At 38.1% G+C, this 27,074-nt stretch overlaps 1 protein-coding gene across 3 annotated transcripts in view; it reads left to right on the plus strand.

Moving 5' to 3' along the window:
• Positions 1–6,876: 6,876 nt before the first annotated feature.
• Rab11fip2 (RAB11 family interacting protein 2) overlaps positions 6,877–27,074 on the plus strand; it is a 39,829-nt gene continuing 19,631 nt past the window's right edge. For 2 of the 3 annotated variants that reach the window (XM_020183359.2, XM_074078215.1), the window contains exons 1-3: positions 6,877–7,491; positions 12,547–12,986; positions 13,700–14,168. In XM_020183359.2, the coding sequence (XP_020038948.1) occupies positions 7,139–7,491; positions 12,547–12,986; positions 13,700–14,168 (1,262 nt within the window). In that variant the 5' untranslated portion in view covers positions 6,877–7,138. The remainder of the gene's footprint in view (positions 7,492–12,546; positions 12,987–13,699; positions 14,169–27,074) is intronic. The other variant, XM_020183358.2, reaches the window with a different exon arrangement.

Genomic DNA, 27,074 nt, shown 5'->3' on the forward strand with positions numbered 1-27,074 from the left:
TCTTCCCCTATTGTCTACTTTGATTATTTTTTTTTTTTGGTGGCACAGGGATTTGAACTCAGGGTCTCACACTTGCTCAGAAGGTGCTCTTACCACTTAAGCCACCAGCTTATTGTCTACTTTGAGATGGGAAAGCTAAGAATTGAGTCTTTTGTATATCTAGGTTTCTCTGGAGTGGTTAAGTGTGGCTTTCCTAGCTGTTGCCTGGAACTAGGTGGAAGGTCACAAAGTGAATTGCAATTACTAGCAATTAGAAATTCGTAAGTTCTTATTAAGATATTACTAATCTTCCAACCACATGAGTTTGGTAAGGCATGTTTTTCCAAGAAGGCACTGAGTTTGCCCTTGCATAGTAAATTTAAATTTTCCCTGCTTTAATGCAATATATTTTTTGTTCTACAATTGTAAATCAGTTTTGGCCCTCACATGTACTTATCTATGTAGCTATTCTTTGCAAGTGCCATGCCTTATAAAGTTAAGCTGGCTTTTTGAATGATGGGAGACTAGAATTGTCCTGCTTTTAAATCTGTTCAACTCTTATCATTTTAAGCAAACAATGATGCTAGAGAAAAAAGTGTGAATGCCAATATATACACATTTAATAGATACAAGCCTAAAACTATGATAAAATTTCACATTTGTGAAATTCTTTACTGTTTACAAAAGGCTTTTGCAGCTGGGCACTGGTGGTCATGCCTGTAATCCTAGCAACATAGGAGGTAGAGATCAAGGGGATCAAGGTTTGAAACCAGCCCGGGCAAATAGTTCACAAGACCCTATCTTGAAAAAAGCCCTTCACAAAAATAGGGCTGGTAGAGTGACTCAAGATGAAGGCCCTGAGTTCAAGCCCCAGTACTGCAAAACAAAACCAAAAACAATACAAAAGACTTTTGCACACATTATTTTAAAAAAAGATTTTTGCATACATTATTTTTAAAAAAAAGCCTTTTGCATACATTTGTGCTCTACTCTTCAGCAAATGTCTAATGAGGTCTTGTGTGAGCTTTGGTCTCCTGAATGAAAACCCAACATATTTCCACAAGGACAGTCTATTAGCAATTTTTTTTCTTTTGTCATGAAAGCAGAAGAGTTCAGTGATGCCCTCAATGACTCTTTTTCCATGTTCAAGGTTCAGTGGCACATTTCATCCCCCCTGTCATTTTTGGATGCCAAACACCACAGTAAAGATTGCTGCTTACCTGAGAAGTCATGAGTTGTGAAATAGATCGATTCTCTTTTGCTTGTTTCTGTGGTTTCTCTAAAGCAGTGTTAGGCCCTCGCATCATGTCAAGAATGCTCTGATAATGCTTAAAGCCAATTGAAGTTCAAGAGTTGTTCAAAGGATGCAGAGGACCTGCTGTCTAAGTGTCCTGCCACATTCCGGTGGGAGCACTGCCTGAGGATGGTCCTGTGCTTACTTTTGCCTATCCAGAGAGTCCACGGTTATTCCAATAGGTAGAAAATGATTATAACTCAGGTTCAGGATGGTCTTTCTCTAACTTGTAGGTGCTGAAGGTGACCTAACCCAAAACAGGTAAAAGATAAGCACATACATCTAAGCCAAAAATACTTTTGTTATCAGATATTCAGATAGACTAAGACATTGTTTAGACCTATTGAAAATTGCATTCAGAGAAAGGGCTTAAAATTGATCATGGAACAAGGAGAGTTTGATCTATCTCTCACTATGCCATTTTCCCCTCGAGGCTTCATACAAAACACATAAAATACAACAAATAAGACTAAATATGACAAATGCTTTAAAATTCCTTTTCTTTGTTTAATGTAGATCAAATAAGTAAAAATGCAGGAAGGACCAGATCTCATGTAGGGGAGAAACATCACCACCAAATGTTTTTTGCCAGAAGCCCACCAGTTTAATGCTCTACAAATGAACATATATTCCAGAAACATTATCTCAGAATGTTATATATTCCAGAACATTCCAGAAATATAATGAAAATCTCTCATTACCTGTTTAAAGAAATCCCATTCTGGATTTTAACTATGCATAAAAAATAACAAAAGTTTACAAAGCATGAGGATGACAAGTTTATGTGACTCTGATAATCATATCTTTTAGTGATAATAATTAAGATTCTCTAGTCCTCTTCAACTTTCACTTAAATCTGCACAAGTAGCAAGGTTCCAGAAGATTTCAGAAAGACTCATGATGAGACAATTGAAATTTGAAGACAAACACCTATGCATTCACAAACTCTTCTCCCAAGACAACCTCCTCTGCTTGTCAGTAAATATAATGAAAGAACTCTGAGAATTTTGGAGTTTGAAAGGGGTCACTGAGGAACAGACAGGTAGACTGTGGCTTGCCAGGTCTGTAGTTCTTTGGTTTGTAGAGTTAGGATTAGAACTCAGATTTTTTGATGCATGGGCCCATAGCTCTTCTACACTATCACTCACAAGCCTCAAAAAGAGGTATCATTGGGAGGTACCATCTCAACCAATAGTTGGTTGTGGTAGCACACACCTGTCATTCTAGCTATGATGGGAAGCATAAAAAAGGAGGATCCAGTCTCAGGCCAGGTAGAAAGTGAGACATGATTTCTGAAATAGCCAGACCAAAAGGGCTATAGCATGGCTCAAACACCTGCCTAGCAAGGGTAAAGACCTGAGTTCAACCCCCAGTACTGCCAAAAAAAAAAAAAAACTCTGCGCATGTACAGAGACTTAAATTGTATGTCTATGCCCCATTGTTTATGATAGTTGAAAAATTGGAAACAATTTAAAGTTTCTTTGGAAGAACAAAGGATTAAATGGGGCTTATTCATGTTATCCAATACCATATAACAGTTAAAGAAAATAAATTCCTGCTCTATGCATTAATATGCATTGATTTTGTTGCATGAACAAAAAATCCTACAACATAATAGTATGATACCATAAACAAGAAATGGCAAGACAGCCACATGAAACATTCTTATGTGCAAATATGAATTCTGTTCCACAAATTCTTACTCTCCTCAGTTCAAACAAGCTACAGATAATATGAATAGAAATTCTGTTTATTATACAAGTGAAAAGTTTAAGGCGTTTCAAAATCACTTGCATTTGCATGTAATTTCCTCCCAATCTTGAGCGGTTGGTGTCAATTTCCTCATGCAGGGCCTATTAATAAAAGTTATATTTACTTCCTCGCTGAGATAATTAATTACTTTCATTTGGGAGAGAGAACACTCAGGACATCTTGAGTATATTTTTTTCTTCTGAATTAGAGGATCCTTCATTAATAAGTTACATAAAAAGGAAATCTGCTTTAGTATATTTTCTGAATTCAATTAGATAATTACAATGCACTTTGCTTCTTTGTATTGTGGATATACTACTTAGAATCACTAAATGTTGGAGGATGCTTTAGTAGCTGCTATTATAGACTCTTATTTTATAGATGGCCCCAAGAAGAAAAATTACTTCCCTAATGACACATAGCTAGTAATAGGCAAATGTAGGATTAAGACCCAGCCTGCTGACTAAGAGCTTTCTAGACTACATACCACATTACTGCTCATGCGTCACAGCCTGCATCCTCAGGTTGCCCAATCCCAGTAGACAAATTAATCAGCCCAATGATGAAAACAAAATAAAACAATTGCTTAAATCCCTCAATACAAGTTTGTTGCTATCATAACTTCAGATAAGTTGCTGAGTACGTTTTTACTTTTTGATTGGCTCTGTAGAGATTGATCTATGTGTCTCCAACATAACTCTGGGTCTTTGCCAGATGAATAGGTGTATGAGACTACTATGCATTTCAGTTGGGAGAGGAGTGCATGTATCTGAAGTCTTAAAATTGTAATGATACCTTGGGAAAGCTTCTTGCTGACCTTATGTTTCTACATCTCCATCTGGAAAATAACATCCATTACATAATATGGGAGCATTAGCACTCTTGACCCAGTGGGCTGTTTAAACATTGTCCTATCAGAGATGTACAAGGCATGGTTTTAGAGAGGCTGCTATTCAACAGGAAAATCTTCCACAGCTTGGAATAAATCCCCTTTTGGGACTTTACTGAGAGGGCCCATTACTTAGCGAATGCTTTTATCTGTGAAATCTTTCTCTCTTGGGGAGTCATGTTGACTACTTTAACTTTCTGGTCAAACTATTTCATTGCCACAAGTATTATAACAGTTTAAAATTAGAATTTTCATCATTTTCCTTCAATAGAATGTGTTTTCCCAAGCCCTTGATTTTGGAATTGTGCCAACTATTTCTGGACATATCATTACTAATAAGATAATAAAAAAAATAGTGGTTGTCTTTGGTTCTGGCATGTTATCCTTATGCACACACTGCTTTTTCCTTTCAAAATACTGCCCACAGATATCTTAAAATTAGAAAAAATAATTTTTAAAGCTGTAAGACAAAAAATATTTTGGCAGAACCAGTTTGATCTCAGGTCTTATGTAATTGCCATTATTATTATTATTATTATTACAACTATGAACCAACCATATACTTGGCCCAACTGACATGTTTTTATTCTCCTAATGTAATAAAAAAAAAGCAACATTCTAGGAAATTACTTCTGTTCTATAATGTAATTCCAGATTCTATTTAGCTTATTTGGTGTTTTTTTTTTATTTGCTTCCCCCATGGGCAAAAAATATGCCGTTTTTCTTATTCTGGCTTAAAAACATTAAGTCATAACTTCTGATCTTGCCAGTTAGTAAGTCTAAACAATTTTGGCTGTAGTCAGGTTGTGGGGCAACTCAAAAGAACATATAGGTGTGACAGGAAGAGAAGTTAAGTTAGAGACTCCAGTTGTTCAGCTCTTGCCTTCAGAGTATTCTTTGGATTGTGTTAGAGTCTGTTACTGCATTTCCGTGAATGGCTGCTGCCAGCTTCTACCCTAGAGATGGCTATATTTCAGAGATGAGTGAAATGATACTTGTAAACAAGTTTATAATCATTAATAAAGCTTACCAAACAATTTAAGCTCTTTAGCAACACACATCCACTCTTATAATTAATTGCCTATTGTTTATTTAATTACAACATTTAATAGAGACATGAAGTCTTTAAAAATGCAATTTATAAAACTTTTAAACTTTATTAAATTGGATTTCATGATGCTTATTTTATTTTTTCAAGTTTCAGGTGTCAAATTATTTCTCCCTAGAGATCCTGATGAAATTCCACCACTGACTGTTTCATTGTACTCTTTAAAAATCCCTAAGAATATTTTTCTTTCAAGTTGACAACTGCCCACTCTGGGATCCAGATGCTGTATGTGCAGTGCAATGTTTTTTGCTCTGCTTTCCACACATGGCCTTTTCCTATGCTGTCTCCCAGGGATGAAAAATTCTGCCTTAACAGGAGAGTTTTAAACGTGGCCTGAAAATCATAAATACAATACTGAATAGTTTCTGGCCATCTTAAGTTGAAAAACAGTGCACTCACAGCTATCATATTGTTTTACTTTAAAAATTAAGCAGGTAGAGGGAGAAAAGACATTAACGATTCAGTAAGTTAGCTAGCTTGCCTACTGAATGCTTAGCTCAATGAAAGCTCAACCTGATATACAAAATAGTTCAAAGAACTTAGAACTTCCCTGGGAAGACAAGACATGGATGCAAATAAAGGCAACAGAAACAGTAAAAGAAATAGAGGGGGAAAGGGAGACTGTGCTGAGAAGTCCTTGTGTCATCTCCTGATAGTCTTCCAACCCTTTCTGAGAGCACAGGGGTGTTCTGAGGTGGACCCCATGGTCGTGGCAGCGTTGGAGACACAATGGAGACCTGTTTTACCCTTGTAAAATCGGAGGCCTAGGAAGGGGAAATGACTTGACTAAGGTCACACAGACTGATGGCAGCAGAGGTGATCAAAACAAGGTCTTGTGACGCCAGGCCAGCTACTCCTGTGGTCTTTACTAACTCCTGTGTTAGTGTTGGCCTTTTTATCAGCTTCCTCCTCCCTTCTTCTGTGTGAAGGATGCCATTTGTTGTCAGATGATAGGCTCATGTCTTTTCCAAAAGGATGGGTAAGGGCTGGAAAAGAAACCGTGTTTCTGTTACTAAAGAGGGCCGATGTGTTGCATCCCCATTTGTGGATGTGCCCAAGCACCAGGCATCCAAGGCCCAGCAAGGACAGATGCCCTTCCCTTGGCCACTGAAATTGGGGTCTCCCTCCTTCAGGCGGTCTGCCGGGCCTTGCGACCTCCTCAGGTGCAGTCTCCAGCCCTCCCCAGGGCTCGCATGTTCCCAGGCCTCAGTAGCAGCCCTAGAAACCCGTAGAAGCTCCTGGCTTAGGTATCCAGCGCTGCGCGCCCCCGTCGTCACGGCAACCAGGGAGGCGCTGACCCCTGACCCCGCCCGGCCCCGCCCCTCGCGCTGCCGAGATCAACATGGAGAAGGCCAACCCGGAAGTGCCGCGGCCGCCGCTCGCCCGGTACTAGGAGCCCCGTCCCGGCCAGGCCGAGCCCCGCGCCCGCTGCTCTGCGACTCAAGGCCTGCCCCGTGTCCCGCCGGCGCCCGTGCGGCGCGTCCCCCGCCCCGGGCCACTCCACCCGCGGGTGACCCGGCCCCGCCCGGGGGGAGGGGGAGGGAGGAGCCGAATTGAGGTGGGGGGAGGCGGGAAGCTTGGCGAGAGCGAGCGAGGCCGCGCGAGCCGCCGGCGGTTCGTATTAGCGGGGTCGGAGGAGGAGCCGGGTCAGGCCCGCGGGTGGAGCGGCGCGGAGGCCGGGGGACAGCGTCGGGCGGGGCGTCCTCCCACCTCCGCAGCCGTCGGCCCGGCCCGGCGGGCGGCCAGGCCTCACCTGCCATCCCCTAGGCCGCGGAGGGAACCGCCCGCCCGCCCGCCAGCCATCGAGGCCGATCTCCCCCCCCCCCGCCCCGCCCGGGGCCGGCGGGCGCCGGGACGGTGGAGACGCGGGTCCGCGCGGACGCTGGACGGCGCGGCCAGGTGATGTGGGCCCCGGTGCTGGTGCAGAGGAAGGGGACCCCCAGAGCAGCCGCGCCCCCGGGCTGTCCGCCGGAGGCCTTTTGACCTCCGCCCCCGGGACGTTGGGCGGCCGAGGGTGCCTGGCTCCGCGCACGATGCTGTGATTAGGGAACCCGGTTGTCCCTGCGGGCGGGGCACTGCCTGCGCTCCTGAACGCGGTGAGGAGCCGAGGGCCAGGATGATGCTGTCCGAGCAAGCCCAAAAGTGGTTTCCAACCCACGTGCAGGTCACAGTGCTCCAAGCCAAAGATCTGAAGCCGAAAGGCAAAAGTGGCACCAATGACACATACACTATAATTCAGCTGGGCAAGGAGAAATACTCCACGTCTGTAGCCGAGAAAACCCTTGAGCCGGTCTGGAAGGAAGAGGCCTCCTTTGAGCTGCCTGGCTTGCTCATGCAGGGGAACCCAGAAAAGTACATTCTCTTCCTGATAGTTATGCACAGGTCCCTGGTGGGGCTGGATAAATTTTTAGGGCAGGTGGCAATCAATCTCAATGACATCTTTGAGGACAAACAAAGAAGGAAAACAGAGTAAGTTATGCAATTCATTTTGAATTTGGGGGAGCTTAACTATGGTATTTATGGATTTGCTGTTTTTGGAAGTTGTATTCTTGGGGTATTGGTTTTTGGCCTGAAATATGACCCATTGGTAAGCACCCTTATTTGCATGACTCGGAAGTAAAAAAAGCCCTTGGGATGAGACATTTTTCTCAGTGGACTGATAACAATCTATTATTTGCTCGTTTTTGTCTATTAAATAATAGAATATTTTGCACTGGGTTTTAAGACAACCTTTCACTTTTTATAAGAAGCCTGGATCTCAGTGTTAACCAACTAAAACTACTATAAGCAGAAGTTATGATCTTTAAACATTGTAGTTTTCCCTGAGATGGGAAATCAGAATTAAATCTGCCAATGTAATGTTTATATGTATGTTGAACTCTGTGGCTGTCAAAAAATAAATCACCAAGTTTAAACTTGATGTTTCATTTCAGCATAATAAACCCAGTTGGCCTTTATTTTAGCTCAACCATTATTCAGGGTCAGTACATCTTGATTCAGTAGAGAGTTGTTAAAAGAAAAAAACAAAGTTTTGAGAGTACCCACAAACAACCTCAGTCTTGAACCCACTAAGGTTGTCTTTTGAATTTGCAGGATAGTGGAGCTGTTGTTTCCTTCAGAATGAGTTCAGCAAAGCTAGTGTGTTTAGGCCATAGTAACTGCTGCAGGATTGGAGACTGTGATGAAAGTCTTGTGATGAAGCGATTTAATGACTTCGTCAATGAAAACATGGCCCTTTTAGTATGACTTTGAAGCTTGAGTTGGGTGTATTTTAATTAAAACGATCATAATACAAATGAACACTAGGATGTTATGTCTTAATTGAAAAAATTGTGTGTTTTTAGAGCTAGATTTACTCAGCCCAGCCTTCAACTTCAGTTTTTCCAGTCTGAGAGAATGTTAAGATCTTTGAAATTTATGGGAGAAAAATGGGTCGAACTTGTAAGAGGACTTCAAATTCCAAAATAACTGTGATGTTTTCTTTCAGTCATAACTGAATTTAATTTACCTTTTAAAACGTTTTTACAAGGATAATTTTCCTTAAGCTTATTTTTTTTATGTTTTAAAATAATTCTTGCTTTTTTCTGTGCATTTTTGCCAGCAGACTTGTCTTGATTGACTTTTTTTGTTCATTTTGTTTTGAGTCAGATCTTTACCTAACATTTAATATATGTAGGGTAAAAGGGTTGAGAGATAAGAAATACTGGGAGTATGAGAGGAAGAATGGTAAATATTTAAAATAATTGAGGAAGAAAATATTTTAAAAGGGAAGAAAATTTTTTTTAAAAAAAGTGTAAAATTGCATACTTAGCAATGATTTTAGTAATGGAGCTGTTTGATCCTTAAAACGTGGCATTCAGTTTTCTCTGAAGGGTTCTTCATCAAATTTAAAAGGAAAAAAATGAATATTTACCAAACAATTCATTTCAAACTGTCAGTTTTGGGCAACTTAGTATATACTGTGTAGAGTATTTTGAGTGTAAACTTTTAAGTATTTTGTAGCTTCAGATTTTTTCCTGTGCTTTAATAATACTTTTAATATTAATGAATAATATATCACAGGCCTCCTTAAACCCAAAGACTCAGAGGACAAAATAACCTTTTAAAGTTTCTTCTTGTTTTATTCCTGTCTTTGGCAGCATCACAATTATAGTAAATTTGGCAATGAGCAATGCTCTAATATTGTAGTGTCTATATAAAATTGATTAGAACTTTTGGGGGGAGAAATGCTTTGAAACGTTATCAGCAGGGCTTGTGATGTTACGGAATTCAGAGTGGTTTTCATATGCCGTTAAACCCTTCACATTTTCTTTGTGGACAAACAGGCACCACATATTTGATGAGGTATCTTTATTGGTAATATTTCTAGATTTTTAATATATTTAATAGCTTCCTTTTCCAGCACAGCTGTGCATGTGGCACAGTAAGAGACAGACTCACCACCAGTGTATTGCAACAAAGATATTTAATATTCTGCACATTGCTAAACCTCGTCAGCATATTTATTCCCAAGTGCTTTTTAGAGGCGGGCATGAGTGATGAAGGCTACCAGCTGATCTAGAAGTCCCATGAAACTGCTGGGTGTGACACTTTTTACTTTTTGACACTGAAGACGACAAGTATTTATATCTTGTCATCCAGTTGTGTCATGAAAGGCAAAGAAGTGTGATTGTTGAAACTACTATTTTATTTATTGTTATACATTGAAAAAATACATTTTTTTCTTCTAAGGAAATGGGAAAAAAGGGCCTGAGCTGGAATCCTTTGAGTGGAAAGAACTTCTGTGTCTCGCCCTGTAATGGATGTCTGGGTTGGTTCTGGCAGGAGATTTAAGGAAATAATACAATGTTTAATAATACAATGGTAAAATCATTTATGCTATTATGTAATAGCCATTGATTTTTTTTACAACAGAAGTACGTGATGTTGATTTTTTTTTTCAATGCTTAATGAAAAGTAGTAACAATCAGAGTCCCTGGAGTTAGGTATGACTCACACATGTAGATTTTAGGACTTTTGTGTGGGTCTCTGTGGTGCACCTGCCTCCTGGCCTCTGGCACTCTTTCTGCCAGTCTTGTCCCATTTCTGACCACACAGCACCAATTGCTTGGGAATTGTTCCCACATGTGTGGTGGTTTTTGAACATGGACCTGTGCCCACTAAAAATTGAACAGAGGCCATATACAGTTTAAATCAGCACTCCAGAGGTGAAAAAGAATCAGCATTAATCCAGTAAGCCCCGAATGCTGTGTCTTCCTTTTATCTTTTTGAAGCCTGGGAAAACAGATGCTGTCTCAGGAATGATTCTTGAAGGTCTCATTAAGACTTCCCACTTATATCAGTTTCAAAACAAAGCAGTTAATGTTACTTGTCATGCCTACTTTCGAAACTAGTGTATTTGTTAGCATTCTTTGTAGTTGTTTTTGTTTTTGGTTGGGGATAGAAAAATACACTATATTTACAGTTTGCACTCAAACTCAAGGGTTGCTTTACTTTGGTCTTTTGAGTTCCTGAGTACAAAAGAAAACAGTACATGACATACATGCACCAAGTTGTAGCTTGGTTTTTAAAAGAATACTGTTCTAGAAATAAAAATGGAGTGAACATTTATTTAGCGCAAGGCAAACTGCCTTCAAGGAGCTTAAACTCTAGCATTACAAAATCTGTGTCATCTTCCTTTTTGCATCTCGTGTCTCCTGAATAAATCCAGTATCCTGTAATGTGTGCAGGCACGTGGTTAACCTTATTAACAGACGTGGTTCATCAAATATGGCAGAGCTTCTGTTTTTCTGCAGATGTTATTCTTTAGGTTTAGATTTTTCCTTACTTTAATTTGACATTGGAAGTTACATTGGGAAACCATGCCTCAGTTTCTTCATCTGTGAAATAATGATGTTAAAATAGATGATTTTATTTGATCTTATTTCATAAATTCTGTGAATTTTGACTCTCTTCACCCCTTCCATTTTTGGAGTTATTGGTATATTCTCAGATTTGCTGCAATTTGTTATATATAGGGAATCCTAGATGCTTGTTTTGTTTGTTTAGGGCATACTTCTTGCAAAGTGTATTCACCTATTTTCTGTATAATGTCACATTGTATTTCTCCTGCCATTGAAAATGGGAGGATTTGTTTCCCAAATCTGTGAGGTAATTACTAGACATATAACTTTGTTTTATTTCCAGACATTTGGAGAGCTCAATTTTATATTGGTCAAGGTTCTCTATTCCACAGTTTATTGCTGTCATTTTTTATTTCTAGCCCCAGTTCAGATTTCACTGCCTACCTTATATAAGGGATTTTCTCAGTTTAGGGTCTCAGAGTAACATTCCCTGTTATAAAATATTCTATTCTAAGAAATGGCTTGTTTTGGTACCTGCATATGTTGATTGAATTGTTCCAATTTAATCAAGAAAACATTCCTTTTGCATGCTACTTGTTTGGATCTGGGATCTGTATTATGTGCCAGTTCTCTATCCTTCCTAGAAAAGCCTGTGAGCCAGTCTTCCACTTGATATATAGTAAATGCAATCTTCTCTTGTCGTATCCAGTTGGTAACAATGAAAGAAAGAACTAATGTAAAATTAAATCAGTGTTCCTTTGTAGCTAAGAAAATTTGTTATACTCTGTTAGAGCTATATTTAAATAATACCATGTCTGCAAGAGTGGATCTCCTGCTTCATTGCTAAGTAATATGAAAACACTAAGGAAGCTCTTCTAGACTTGATTTTGCTGTTTCTTTTGGCTGTTTGCCCTGTCAGATGACCACTTGTGACACCAACAATTGGAGAATTTCCCATAGATAAAAATACTGTAAACAGAACCAAAATAACTTTGCTTCTCGTACATCATTTAAAAATGGGCTCTGTGATACACTGAAGTTTGGTACATCGGTAGTCCTTTTTGTTTGGTAGCATTGCAGTAGCAGTAGTAAGTGAGGCAAATAGATTCTGACAGAAGTATTTGAGCCTTTTTTTCCTCTTTGAAAACTTCGCAAGATTTGTTGTCCCTTCTTGTGATTTACTCATTTGGCATATATTATTCAGGAAAAGACTCTTCCATTTTATATGAATCTAAATTATATCATTTGCAGTTTTAATTAGCAAACTGTATGTAGTAGTCTCTAATGTTAACATATCTTTTAAATAGTATTTTGGAATGGGACTAAGTATTATTTTATTAAAATTAATCATTTGTCATTTTATAGACTCAGAAATAATTTGAATTGATGAATTCTTTCAATCTTTGCCTCACTGTCTTTTAATGCTACAAGTGCCCTTAGGTCATGAGTCCTATGAGGGAGAGATTATCTAAAAACCTTTTCATGCTGGACAAATTCCAGTGTATTTAATAGAAACTGATCAGTTTTTAAGTTAAACAGTGACTTAAGCATGTCTGGTTAGGTTCTCATTTGGTGCTGGATTGCCTCTGTGTGTGGCAGCTTCACCTAAAAAGCTACTGGTATATAACAAAGCTTGATGTTTTCTCTTCATGTTACAACAGATTTTTTTCTTCTCTTTAAGGTGGTTTAGGTTAGAATCCAAACAAGGAAAAAGAGTCAAAAACAGGGGTGAGATAAAGGTCAATATTCAATTTATGAGGAACAATATGACAGCGAGTATGTTTGACTTATCAATGAAGGACAAAACAAGATCTCCTTTTGCAAAATTAAAAGATAAGATGAAAGGTAGAAAAAATGACGGGACATTTTCTGATACTTCTTCTGCGATCATTTCAAGTACTCCCATGCCTGATGCCAATATTGAATTTTCAAGTGGAACCCAGATGAAACCCAAACCAAAAAAGCCTTTTCTCTTGGGTCCTCAGCGGCTCTCTTCCGCGCACTCAATGTCTGATTTAACTGGGTCCCACATTTCTTCTGAGAAACTGAAGTCTGGTGCCATAGGTCAAACATATCTTCTCAGTCGCCAGGTAGATTCCTTTGGAGCAGTGCCAGAAAGTGGTAAGTGTCACCTCCTTTCTTGTTGTACCCTCAGTTGCTTCAACAGCCCTTTTGTTCTTATAGTCTAAGTTCTAAAGTTAGACAATAAAAATTGTGGTTTCTTGGTAGTATTTTCTACAGGTAGTCACTTACCAAACATTGATTAAGTGCCTCCTATACTCCAAATTGATGGGTTTATTGAAGGCAATACTTGTCTGCATTTGGATTTTTATTATTAGACGATCATAAAACGAGTCCCAGTCTCCTTTCATGGTCTTGCCTCCCCGCCTCCTTTTTTTTTTTACTGCTGTTTCTCCTGTCTCAAAAGGCTGAAGTCTAAATGGACATCCCATTTTATCCTAAACTCCCGTCCAAAAACTTTTATATTTAGAAGGAAGAAAGGAAATTTAATGCTAATGATGAAAAAAAAGTCTTTTGAGAATTTCCAGCATTATCATGCCAGTAGATCCTCTAGTTTTGACATTGTAGTTTTTTATGTGGTGGTTTGTAAGCTGAGTAATTACTAATTGTCGAATGGTACACTAATTGTTAGTAGCATAGATACTTCAGACTGCTATACCTTACCATTTTAAGGTTGTTTTCCTTGATTATTTTTAAGGTTAAAACCTTTAAATTGCTATCATTCTAAAAGCAGCAGAATGCACACAGAATGTGTCAAAACAGTGTGCTGTGATGTGTCACTGATTACGTACTAACCACAAAATTGTTTGTAGGAAGTCTCAAGTCTCCACATAGAAGAACACTGAGTTTTGATACTTCTAAAATGAACCAGCCTGACAGCGTTGTGGATGAAGGTGAATCCTCTTTTGGAAGACAGAATGACCCATTTACAAATGTGACTGCTTCTTTACCCCAAAAATTTGCAACACTGCCAAGGAAGAAAAATCCATTTGAAGAAAGCGGTGAATCATGGGATGGCAGCATGAGTTTATTTTCAAAATCAGTTGAAGTAAGAAAAGAAAATAAAAGAGAGAAAAGAGAGAAAGTGAGCCTGTTTGAAAGAGTGACTGGGAAAAAAGATAGCAGAAGAGTTGACAAGCTTAACAACGGGGGATCCGATAGTCCTTGTGATTTGAAATCACCCAATGCGTTTAGTGAAAATCGGCAGGACTATTTTGATTATGAGTCAACTAATCCGTTTACAGCAAAATTCAGGGCTTCAAATACAATGCCATCTTCAAGGTAAGCTTAATATAGGAGAAGTTGTGCCATTTGGGAAAAGCTGGTGCTTGAAAAAAGCATAAGCTATTCCTGCTAAGTGCAGGAATATGTTAAAGTCCTTTTACCTGAGAAAAGTTATTATTTTTAAATAATTAATTATAGAGCCAAATAGTGTTGCATACATGCTTGGAATTGAACTGATCTTGGAAGGATAAAAGATTCCTATTCTCTACCCTGCTTTATTCCCATTTATGTAAGCCATATGGGAGGAAATAGCATAGCTTTTGATGAGATCTGGTAAGAGTGAATAACCCATGGTGTTATTCAGGTCAGAAATATGTTTCTAGATACTTTCCAGGGATCAATTCATAGGCTATCTGGAGAGGTTGAGTAGACTAATAGCAGCCCATGGACTATTCTTTAACACATACTCCCTTAAGCAGTAATGATTTCATAATAGATGTTAACTATTCTCATTAAATGGCTGATGAGAAAGATTTTTGATTTGTGAATGTTTACTGGAATTCACTCACCCTGTAAATTAATCAAAGGGATCTATATGACAATTTGTAGTTTTCAGAATAAACACTATGATAAAGGTTAGATTTCCAAACCCATCTTCATTTATACTGGCACTTACCTTCTTAATAGAAGTTGGACCTGAGTACATTGGAATATAGTTTACAGTTGTGGAGCTTGTAGAAGTCAGTGGTGGAAGATCCAGTTAAGTCTCAAGCAAAGACTAAGGTGAATGCTATGAAATCCTAGGTAATTATCATGGAGGAGCATGGTAGAATGTTTGCCATGGAATGGGAGCTTTTCCTTTAGTCAGTAATATAAAATGAATAGACCTGAATGGGAATCCTAGCTTAGTAGTGCTATGACCTCTGTAAACCGCAGAATCTTCATCTTTGAAACAAAGCTGTAGGATTAGGTAAGGATAAATAGTACGTGTAATTCATAGCACAACACCAGGTCCCCAATACAGAACCCATAAATGGTGACTGCTTATAGGTCGAATATCCCTAATCCAAAAATCTAAAATCTGAAGTGCTTTTCCTTAAGAAATACTTAAGTATTGATATTTTAATGATAGAACTCTTTGAGTTTTGGATTTTGGAGTCTTGAAAGACTTTGAATTTTTGAGCTAGGAATACTCAGAATGTAAGGTTTATGCAAATATCCCAAAGTCTAGAAAACTCTGAAACCTGAAACACCTTGAATCTTAAGCATTTTGAGTAAGGGATACTCAGCCTGTATTATGTTTTATTTGTTTTCATGCCATTTTATTAAAAAACAGTACTTTGTTTTGTCCCACTATAAAGAGAAAAAGTTGTGTTAGCAGTCACCTTTTTAGGCTTTGGTCTTTCATGTCTCTCTTGTATGTCTTCTTTGACATATTAAAAAAAAAAACCCTGCATTTAAAATTTTTGGAGGGAAGTGCACATTTCTCTTGTTTTCTTTTACCAATAAATGAGTATTTGCTATGATTTTAGAAACGTTCCATTTTTATAACTGTACTCTAGAGAAACAAATTTTTATCATATGGTATCTATTTTATTGAAGAATTTATAGTTTTGATGTGCTATTCTAAAATATATTGGTATTTCACATAGTGTACTTCACATATTTCATTAGATCTTAAATTACAGGGGTAAATAGAAACATATTTGCTGTTTCCCCCTTTGCTGAACTTTTTTTGCAGAAGATTGTTGGAAACAACTCGGAGATAACTTAGAGATTGAGTAATTTAGGTAATTTTAGAGTCAAGGAAGAGCAACACAATGGGAAATAGTTGGAAAATAATGTTTTAAAAGTATGTCAGCGTATGAAAAAGTAAGTGTCCTCAAATCTTTAATTGCCTGTGCACACGTGCCGCCATGGGCTTGAGAAGTGTGTGTGGCCCATTGGTAGACTTAGACTTAGTTCTGGGTTACTTCAATATGGTGCTATTGTTATCAAAATTAGACCTATTTCATGATTATGTATAAAATGTAAGTGTTCGTGATAGTTGTTTTTTTAACTATAAGACATTTTTCTTCATATTTATGAGGTGCCAGATTTGTAAATTCTTGTGTCACAAACCATCTTTGGGGTAAATGTAAAACAGCAATAAAGGGGTAACTAATTTAGTGTAAAAAGAAGACACGAATGTAAATAGACCTAGGCAAGGTGCCATTCATGTTTTCAGCAAGTAGCTTTGTCATGGGTGGAATTTGGGAGGATATGGTCAAGATAGTCTTTATGTAGCAATGTCTAGCATTCGGATTTATCTTCCAAATACAACTGCTAGTTATATGGGACTTTTAAAATTTTTCACTTAACATCCAAACCGAATATACTTTTGAAGCTGTAGACTCATCACTAGGATACGTGTTGTGAGTTATTTTCCCATCAGTGCTAAACATATTATTTCTAGTGTCTTCTGGGCACTTGTGACTAGCGTTTGTGAAAATTCCGAACAGACTAAAATATGTAGCTGTGGAAATGGATGTTGTTTATCTCCATTGCAGGTCAGTGGAAAGTATATTATTACCCTGTAGGTGAATAATCTGTGGTTCAAACTAGAGATTTTCTTTATGATCCAAATTTTAAATGTATCAAGGCACATTCTGTTAGAAGTCAGGATTTTTATTTTTCATATATGTGAAGTTCACCTGAAGAAATCATGTTGAAAATCACAGAGTATACTTACACTTCATTTTGCTTCTGTTTTTGGAATAGTTCCCACAGCCTTGTGGAAAACTGCTAGAGGAAATTAGGCTTTATGTTGGGTTCCTTCAAGGAAGAGAGGGGCTCTTTGAAACACTTTTCCCAAAGTTACCAGTTCAGTGTTCTCACTCTTAGCCTCTGCTTCTTTGAAACCTTTCCTAGGGAGAGGTAGTAATCTCCTGAGCCTGTAGCATTTTATTGCATAAATAAGTCATATCTTCTGTGAGCCTCCTGTTGTTAACTTACTAATGGCTTACATCACTTCTCTCCCACTGTCGTGATCCATTTGAGGGTAGGGCCTGCATTTCATTCATCCCTTTGCCCTTCATCTCCAATGTGATGCGTGGTAGGCAACAGGTGTTAGAAATTTTGAACAAATGAACACAGGAGAGCAGGTAAATTTCCTAAAATGTTACTTTCATTCTGTCAGTCTCCTGCTTCCAGCTCAGTGTGGGCTATGAAGATCTTTCTAATGGACTGGAAAAAAAATCCATAAAATTAAATGTGTGTATTTTAATGTGCAACAAACATTGTTAAAAGTCTGAGTAGCTGGTCATGGTGGTACTTTGCCTTAGCACTTGGGAGGCTAAGGCAAAGTAGCTCAGTGATAGAAGCATGTGTGAGGCTCTGGGTTCAATTTCCTAATACTGGGGAAAAAAATTGAAGTGAGTTTTACAGTGTTATTAAAATTTAGTATTTATAGTGTAAATGGCATATTTCTAGAGTCTGTTGAATTCTGTATTAGGGTAGATATCTTCTGTAATAAACAACTCCAGATCTCTGGTTTATCACACAGTAAAAGGTTATTGCTCACTGTTGTCACAAAACAGTTTATGGAGATGAGAATGGAAAAAGTGGGTGCTCTGCCCCATGCAGCCCATGCAGCCTCTCAGGAACAGCCTCCAGGGTTAGTGCAGCAGGGTAAGCAAGGAGGACCAACCTGCCCTTGCAGTGCTGTCTGTTACTTCCACCTAGGTCCTATGGGCCAGAGCACAGCATGTCCAACCCCACTGCATCCAGTTAGGAGATGGGGTAGCTATGCACCCAGAAGGAAATGGAATTGGGTTTAGTATGCAGCATGTGTGTGCCTTGAACACATCTCAGCTGTCTCCTGAAAGGCATCTGCAGAACTAGTGCACGTGCACAAGGAAGTATAGTTGGGAGTTGTCATTTTTAGGAAAATGTCAGTTTATTATTGGTATTGAAGTGTTTGTATTTTGAAATTGCTGCTACTCTTGTTTTTTTTCTTCCTTTTTTTTTTGTGGTACTGGGGTTTGAACTCAGGGCCTCATGCCTGCTAGGCAGGTGCTCTACCACTTGAACCACTCCTGCCAGCACTGTTTTGTGTTGGGTATTTTCAAGATAAGGTCTCATGAACCATTTGCCCAGCCTGACTTTGAACTGTGATCCTCCTGATTTCTGCCTCCGAAGTGCCTAAAATTGCAGTTGTGAACCACCAGCACCTGGCTACTGTTGCGTATTTATTGATAAAGAAAAAAAATCACAGGTAGGTTAGCATCATTAGCATAAGAAATTTTATCTTCATCGCTTATTAACTGACTTATCAACTAATTTGTTGAATGTTTTTTCCCCTAACTTGAAAGCAATGCTTTTTTGTATCAGCAGAATATTATTATTTAAAAAAATTTTTTTTTTTTTTTTTTTGGTGGTACTAGGGATTGAACTCAGGGCCTTATGAGCCATGTTCCCAGGCTTTTTAGTTTTTCAAATAGGGTCTCACACTTTTGCTCAGGCTGCCATGATTGTGATCCTCTTAACCTCTATTTTCCAAGTAGCTGGGTCTCACTATACCCAGCAGAGTATTATTTTCTAAAACCAAATATGCTTAGATGTTTGTTTTATCGTTTTTAAAATAATTTATTTACTACAAATAATTTTCTGACAAATTACAAATAATTTGAAAAATGGAAATGGATAGGATATGTGTTAGGTATGTTCACTGAGCCAGTTTTGTTGTTGTTCTTGTTTTTGAGACAAGGTCTTAACTATATAGACTAGGCTGTCCTGGAACTTGATGTGTAGCTTGATGGGATGAACTCAAGGTCCTCCTCTCTCAGCCTCTTGAGTGCTGGAATAACAGATGAGCCTCACTGTGGCTGACCTTTTTCTTTGGACTTTTACAGAAATAGCATGCTGACCCCAGCACTAGCTAAATGGAGAGGTCATTTGGAAGAAGAGCAGAGCTATAAAATAGGAGGAGCCTGGGTCTCTGAACTCATGTGGAAGGGCACTGGACCAGGAACAACCAGGTGGACATTGCCTGAAAGATTCTCTAAATATTAAGTTGCTGAGAGTTTTGCATGTATTTATTATAGCACTTGAAATTATTTATCTTACTAAGCAAGGCAAATGACCCATCACGCCTTCTGTTCTGTTTAAGAAAGCCTAGATAAAAGTGTTTACGAACTGCTGGCTTACAGCACCAAATCCAAACTTTTCCTGAATTTTAAGGCTTATCATATTTTTAAGTTTCTCTTACCTACTTTCTTTCATCTTTTCTTTTGCTATTCCTCACTGATGTAAGTAAATTTCGTTAGTGCACCCCTCTATCTTGATGGGCTTGTAAACTGTGCTGTCTTCCTTCCTGGGCTCAGTTATAGGGTAAATGCTTAACTTGTCTCTGAGTGTCATGAGTCTGCCTACCCTTGAAGCTAAAAATTCCTATGCGTTCTTGAGTCATAATTTGTATTTCTTGTCTTTGGATTTCTGCTGATAGAGAAGACATAATTGCTACATGATGTTTGAGGTGTTCAGGCCTTACAGCCTTCCCCTTGAGCTGTACAAGTGTCAAAATGGCTATGCTGAATCTTCATCCTTGGGGCCCCTCAGCAGCACCTAGATCAGTGTATCACTTCAGTGCTGACTATTATGGGCTCCTGGAGAGTTTTGAAACTATAGTTTGTTTGGACCTCAGTTTAGGTGCAATTGGACTCTTTAGTGACTATGTCCTGAAAGGAAAATCAAAATTTTAAAAACTTCTTACTGATGATCAGTCAGGTTGAAAATGTGCTGGTCGAAATTGCATGGCCTGTTTCATGAACATTCAGTAGGTTCTTTTTGATGACTGAGGATCAGGAGTAGTGTTGTTAGTCTCACATTGGAACAGATATAGTCCCATTAGCTTTGTTTAGAGGACTAGACTCTAAATGAGACTGAAGACACACTTAAGAAGGCATCTTGGCTAAAACAGATGCAGAGAGGACAAAGAGATTTAATCTGGCTGAATCTAGGCACGAGTCACATAGGTTATAGTAGGCATTGAAGAGGAGGCAGAAATATCTGTTTAATACTTAAAATATCTGTGGATGAATTGGTTCCCAGGATTGAGTTAAAACCTGGCCATCAAAAGTGGTGAATGACACTTAAAAACATGCTTATACCCACATATGGTGGTGCACATCTGTAATCCCAGATACTTGGGGGTGGAGGCAGGAGGATTATGAGTTTGAGGCCAGCCTTGGCAAAGTTAGGGAGACCCTATCTCAAAAAGAAAAGGTCTGGTAGTGTAGCTCAAGTGGTAGAGTTGCAGGCACAAGGCCCTGGGTTCAATCCCCCATACTGCTAAAGGAGGCAAAAAAAACTCGTATTTATATATTACCCATAATCAATTGAGAGAAACCCTATTACATATATTTTTCATTTGGATCTCCATCTTGGTAAGGGAATTCATTAACATAAAGAGAAAATTGCTGCATGTATCTTACTCTGAAAAATTGAAAACTTTAGTAATATAACCCTACTTTGTGTGATCAGCTAACATAGGTTAGAAGAACAGCCGATCATAGAGCAAGAACTACTGGGAGACAGTTTTTGCCAGAGCACTTGTTTCAGGAACATCAGTCCATTTGTGACTTTCACAAGCAGTGTTCTTTTTTTCATTAGTTTCTGCTTTGCTGCAGTTGTGAATACACGTGGCATGCTCTTAGTTGTTCTAGGATAACTTAAAGGTGTGTTTTATATTATTCCTGGAATTACTGATTTTATTAGATCATATATTCCCATTTGTCATATTGAGCCTACTTTCTTAGCTGGTGAACTTAGGCTAAATGTTTTTAGGGCATACAGAAATAGTATCTAAGAGTAAGGCCTCATATTCATCACTAATATTTTATAACTTTGCACAGCAGTATGGCCTTTGCTTTCAAGAACAGGTTGAGCACCCTCCCTTCCTTCCTCCCTCCCTTCTTTTTTTCCTTCTTTAGCTGGTCACTTTCTGTCTATGATTGTGTCACATTTTTCTTAGACACTATAAAAAACTGGTCACCCAGAATGTGTATTTAAGTGTGTTTCTAATTTTCAGAAATTACCATAGACTTACTAGCAGTACCCTTTAGTTGGAAGTTGTGTAGCATTCATAAAAATGGACTTGTTATTGTAAGCTTACATCTTGTTTTGAAAAAGTAAACATGATCCTGAAGAAAAAAAATCTTATTCATAGTTTTTAAACCTTCATTTTGTAATGTCCCTTATAGATATTTTTTTCCCTGAATCAGTTTAGAGCTCAATCTTTGTCGTCATAAACCTTTCTGTGAATAAGGTTTATTTTAATAGCAATATTTACTTTAGTTCATATTTGTCTAAAGATTATTTGCCTGTTATTCATGGTAGGCCATAAATCTTTTACACGGCTGAAAATCTGTAGCCTCATTTATGAGACTGAAAACACAAACTTTTGAGATGAATTTGAGCCTTTAATCCATTAGTGCCCAGGGATTTGCAGAATGTCTCCACTGTAACAGTGACTGGGAACAAGAAATATGTCATGTGATTAGCTCCCATCACACTAACTAGAACTTTGGTGTTTGACTCCCCAGAGACTACTTGAAACTTTTTTACCCTTTGTCATCCTAATGCTCATTATAATAGATCTCATTAATTGGGGCATCTCCCAATGGGTTAATTTGCAGATACCAACCATGCCATCCTTTTGCTAACTCACTAATGCAAATTGATATTTATAGTCTCCAAAATTGAAAACAAAAAAACCTTCTGTAGCTCTGTAACAAAAAAGGCAAACTTTGCGAAGTTTTTTTTTTTTTTTAGCCTAGAAATTGAGATATAGAAAGATTGTGTTTGAGAGAAGAAAACACGCCAAAAACCCCACAAAAACTACTGCAGGCTAATAAACTGATGTGAAAATTTCTCAATTTACAGCACTTGACAGGTGCTAAAAGAAAAGCATCTTTAATTTTAATGTGTTGTTAGGACCTCTTTAGAGAGACTGTACAAGTTATTAACAAGGTCCTCTGAGACAGGAGACGGGTAATTAACAAGACCTATGGAGATATAGTTTAGGTAATTAACGAGCTCTTAGGTACTGGACACAGGATAACACATAAGGAGTCCAATAGTTAAAGAGAGCAGGTTGTTACGATATGATCAAGTACAAGATAGAGTGCGTTTAGTCCTCTGGAGGTTTCTGATAGGGAAGCATTAAGATTATATTCCAATGACCCCAGTGTGCTAATTTTTACAAATCAATAATAAGCTTTTTGGTTTAAGGTAGAGTTTGAGAGAATTATTTCTTTGTGAAACCAAGAAGCAAAGGAGCTTGTTATATGTAGACTCATAGATTTTATTAATTGCTATTGATGAACTGTATATTTTGAGAAAAATATGTTAGAAACACATAAATTGTGTGATTCCCAGTTGTTTAAAACATTGGTTGTTCAGCATGGCCTGTTGGCTAAAATTGCTCATTCTGGATTAACCTTTCTCCATTGTTGGCTTTAAAATGGTCAGGACTGAGGCCAGAAAGGAGACCACCCTGGTCTAGTTTGGTTTTTACATATCAGCCAGTTTCCTCCAGTCAGGCTCCCATGCTGCCTCAACTCTGAGAGTTGATATTTCCAGTTATTGATACCCAGTCTAGTTATTTCCTGCTAATTTCAATATTGCTGCGGTATAAGTCTTTTTGGTTCAGAAAACTCCCATATTCGGTAAGCATTTCTTATTAAAATGTTACGCTTTGAAGGTTAGGAATGTAAAGAAGGCCCTTGAGAGACTCCTAACTCTTCCCATGTCCTCTGTCTTAGCCTGGCTACACCAGTCTAGTCCAGGGTGATTTTTTTCTTCCCTGAATTTCAACTCTAATAATCAAATGATATTTTCATTATTATTTTTGAATATTTACCATATACAAGGAAACTGGATTATTAAGATAACAAATCCTGCTGTTTGAGCTTATAGAAAAATGTGTGTAAATACTGATCTTCGTTTTATGCTTGCGCATTGTTCTGCTGTTGGATGGGTGGGGCAATAGTGTTGGGGGGTGGTAAGGAGAAGAGCAAAATTATTCTAATGATGTGTCTTAGATTTGATGAGATAAATGCAGCATTTTAAGAAAACTTTTATTTAGTACAATAATGTCAGGTGAGTAGTGGAATTTTAGTGTTGATGAAGAGGTTTGAGGGTTTTTTTTCCCATAAAGTACTATCTATCTAGTTTATTTCAGATTTTTGTTTTAGAGAGTAGGAATTATGTGTTTTGAGTTCAGACAACAAATTAGTATAAAAACAGTAATAGTTCTTGAAAGTTTTGTTTTTTAAACTAACAAATTTTGGTTTCTTTGAACACAAAGCAAATTTCAATAACTGCTTATGGACGTGTGTACAAAGTATCTTCATTGTAGCATTGTAATTACCTTACATGTTTCTTGCCAGGGGTTTTGGTTTTTCCAAATCTTACCTTCTTGGGCTCCTTCTGCTTGCTTCTCTCCAGGAGAATCACCTGCATTTCTTACACAGTGGGCACTCACTGCAGTGCATACAACTTCTCCAGGCCTCCTGGAGTTGCCAGGACAGTGTTGCCAACTCAGGCCACTGGGAACACATCACCTGTGATTACTTGTTTTTCATGACAGTACAGCTTTACCTTTTGAAATAAAGGTAGAGTTTCTGTGTATTTAATTTGTGGTAATAGTTACCTGTAGTCAGTGTGTTTCAAATAGCTGCTGGTGGTATAAAATAAAACAGTTAATTTGATAATGAAATAATTTTTACATGCATTTAATTGGTTTCAAGGAATATTATGATCCAGATATTTGAAATTTGTGTCCTTGTACCTACATTTTAAGGATGAATTTCATTCGTACTGAATATAATGTAGTACTGTACAACTACAAATAATTAAAATATTTTAATGTAGTAAATAAAATGTTTTAATACATTTTATATACTTATTTTAAGCTTAGAAATCTTCCTAATAAAAATACTAATATCACTTGAATAACAATTTCTTGAATCAGGTTGGCTTTTTTAGAGTAGTAAAACAATTCAGATTGCCAGTTTTTCTTTATGGTTTAACAGACATGTTTAGAGCTCCACTGTGACTGAGAGTGCAGATTGAAGGAGTGATTTGTAGAGTGCTAAATCCTAGCCCCTCAGCTATGGAAAGTGGTACATAAGAACTGAGCCATAATCAGCACAGAGTGGGTGGGGCATGGAGTTTGCTGTGGAAAGGCAGAGGAAGGAACAGTTCAGTCTACTGGGAATTGGGAAATGTTTCTTCAAGGAAGAAGTCTTTGAACTTGATCTTGACCATTGAATATGATTTTATAAGTTGGGAAATCAGTTTTAGTAAATAGCAAGAAAGCTCATCTAAACAGTGATCAGAGAGCCAGGCATGGTGGTCACCTGTCCAGCACTCTGGGGGTGCTGAGGTTGTGAGTTTAAGGCGAGCCTGGGAAAGACCCTGTTTCAAAAAAAAAAAAAAATGAGAACAGCACAACAAAAAAAAGTAGTTAGCTATGCTTTGAAGGAGTATTTTATAAACAGTGACTATATACTATTATATCAGTAGCTCTTTACTAAGAACCGAGTAATTTCACCATTTCTTTTCTAGTTGGAGCTAGCACGCTATGTCCCATGGCGTTCCCTGCCCGGTGGATTCCTCAGGAAGCGTGTTTGCTGCTGTAGGCTATGATGCGCCAATTACCAGGTGCCTTGCAGCAGCTCAGCATTAAGTGTAATGAACTCTTTGTTCTGGAGCCTGGTATGGGAGTGCGGTGTTCACTTAATCATGTATGTGTTTATGAGAGGCACACAGTGTTTCATATAGATTTTTTTAATCTTCAAGGAAATTAATTGCCCAAAATTAATAAAAATGACACACATACTGAACATAATTTAAGTTTTGATTCAGAAATATACTTGATTCAGTTCTTTAATGCAGTATTTTACAATGCAATATGGAAATGTAAGTATATTAGTAGAATATTGTGATGGATGTATAGAATAGGAATTGAGAGTTCAGATGTAGGAGTCAGGTCTCGGTTTGAGTCTGCTGAGTAGCTGAAGGACCTTCTCATCAGCCTTTCAAAGCCTCATTCTGTCAGCTGTGAAATGGGGATGGCAGCCTTGGTAGAGAGGAGGTTAAATCACGTGATTATGCACAGAAGTGCTGAGAGTCGTGTTTGCTGCATGGTGTGCCTGCAAGTGGCACACAACAGCTGTGTCACACTCAACGACTGCTTTAGATAGAGTTTTCTCAAGTAATAATATCTTCTCAACTTAAAAAAATTAGAATTTGTTCAAGAAGGCTATTCAAGTTAGCACAGAAGGAAAGATAAATGCTGTTTTTTGAGAACTTTTTGGAACATTTCAGAGTCTTTGGGAAAAGGGTATCTGCCTTAGAAAATTCACACAAGCACTGGTTTCTCTTCTAACCAGGATCTGAAGGTGGACTCTCTCATTTTTTTGTCAGCAAAAGTATCCTTTTTGTTAATTTGTTTTTCACCAAATGTAAGATTCTGTTCAAGTAGTTCCTGGACTCAAGCTTAAAGTAATATTAATTGTATTATTAATGTTCTCTCATTTTGTGTTTTTGAGAAAATATTTTTACTTAACAGAAAAAAATATACAGCCAAAATTTGATTGTTAAATATGCTTGAATTGTCATCAGGTTATTTCATAGAACAATATCTCTTGCCCTTGCAGAAATGGACAGGCTCTTATACCATCTCCAAGGCTGCTGCCTTTGACTACTGGACAGTGTATATAAGGTGGCATTCTAAAACAGAGACACTTGTTTTCAAACTTCATAACAAAGGATGGAAGTTTTTTCCCTTATTTGGTTATATGTTGTTGTCCTTTACCATATAAGAATTCTGTTGAGGTCTGGGGGTGTGGCTCAAGTGCAAGGCCCAGTATCGCCAAAATAAATAAATAAATAAAAAACAAAAAGAATTTGTTGCTACTGTGATACAAAACAAAGGATGCATGCAAAGTCTCTCTTTAAGGCCATAGACAGTTAGGAAGAAAATATGTAAGAATTTTCCTAATTGGTAGTATGTTGGTAAGTGATAAAAATTACGGACAGTTAGGCTGGGCTTGATAGTGGATGCCTGTAAGTAACCCCAGCACTTGGGAGGTGGAAGCAGGAAGATTGTGAGTTTAAGGCCAGCCTGGGCTATATAGCAAGATTGTGTCAGACAAACAAACAAAAAACTGCAGGAGGTTAGGTAGGTAGGGTTAGGCATAATGGAAAGGTAGAATTAGCAAAGTCTCACAGGATGGATGTGTGAAAAGAGAAAAGAAGGGCTTTTGTGAAGGGAAAAAATTAATGTTTTAAAACTCCTGGGGACATGTGTGAAACTGTTAAAGATTGGAGGTGGTAGTGGGGATAGGAACTAGACAGAGCAGAGTGACACATCTGCACGTACGTCTAGAGGAGGTGGAGGCTTCCGCGTAGGATTGGTGTGCTGGAGTACTGTCTTAGGAAAACAGCAGGCAGCCTCTGTTGCACACAAGTTACCTAAATAGGAAAAGATGCAGGGACTCAGAGGAAGGTACCAGTGGGGCTGCATTTCTGAGTGTGATTTGAGATGCAGGATGGAACTTTCTGCAGTAGAAAGTAACCTTAATTATAAAACTTGTAGGGGCAGAACAGTGGAAAGATTATTGTGTTATAAGAAATTTATAGCTACCAAAATGTATTAAAACTACAATCTTCAAATTAGTGGAGGCTGCATTTTTACTGTTCTTGAATAGTTCTTTTTGTTCTCGAGGAAACATTTAGAAAAAGCTGAGAGGTATGGCACAATCTACAATTTTCAGTAAGATTGTCTATTGGTGGAGTGGGGCCTGCAGAGTGTATTTTAGCAAAGGAACGTATTCTTCTCCAGTAGAACTACAATTCTGTAACCCCACTGAAACAGACTCATGATCATTAAGTGTGTTTCAAGGCTGGGCTTCT

Source organism: Castor canadensis, chromosome 7 (genome assembly GCF_047511655.1).
Source record: "Castor canadensis chromosome 7, mCasCan1.hap1v2, whole genome shotgun sequence".
NCBI classification, from domain to species: Eukaryota; Metazoa; Chordata; class Mammalia; order Rodentia; family Castoridae; genus Castor; species Castor canadensis.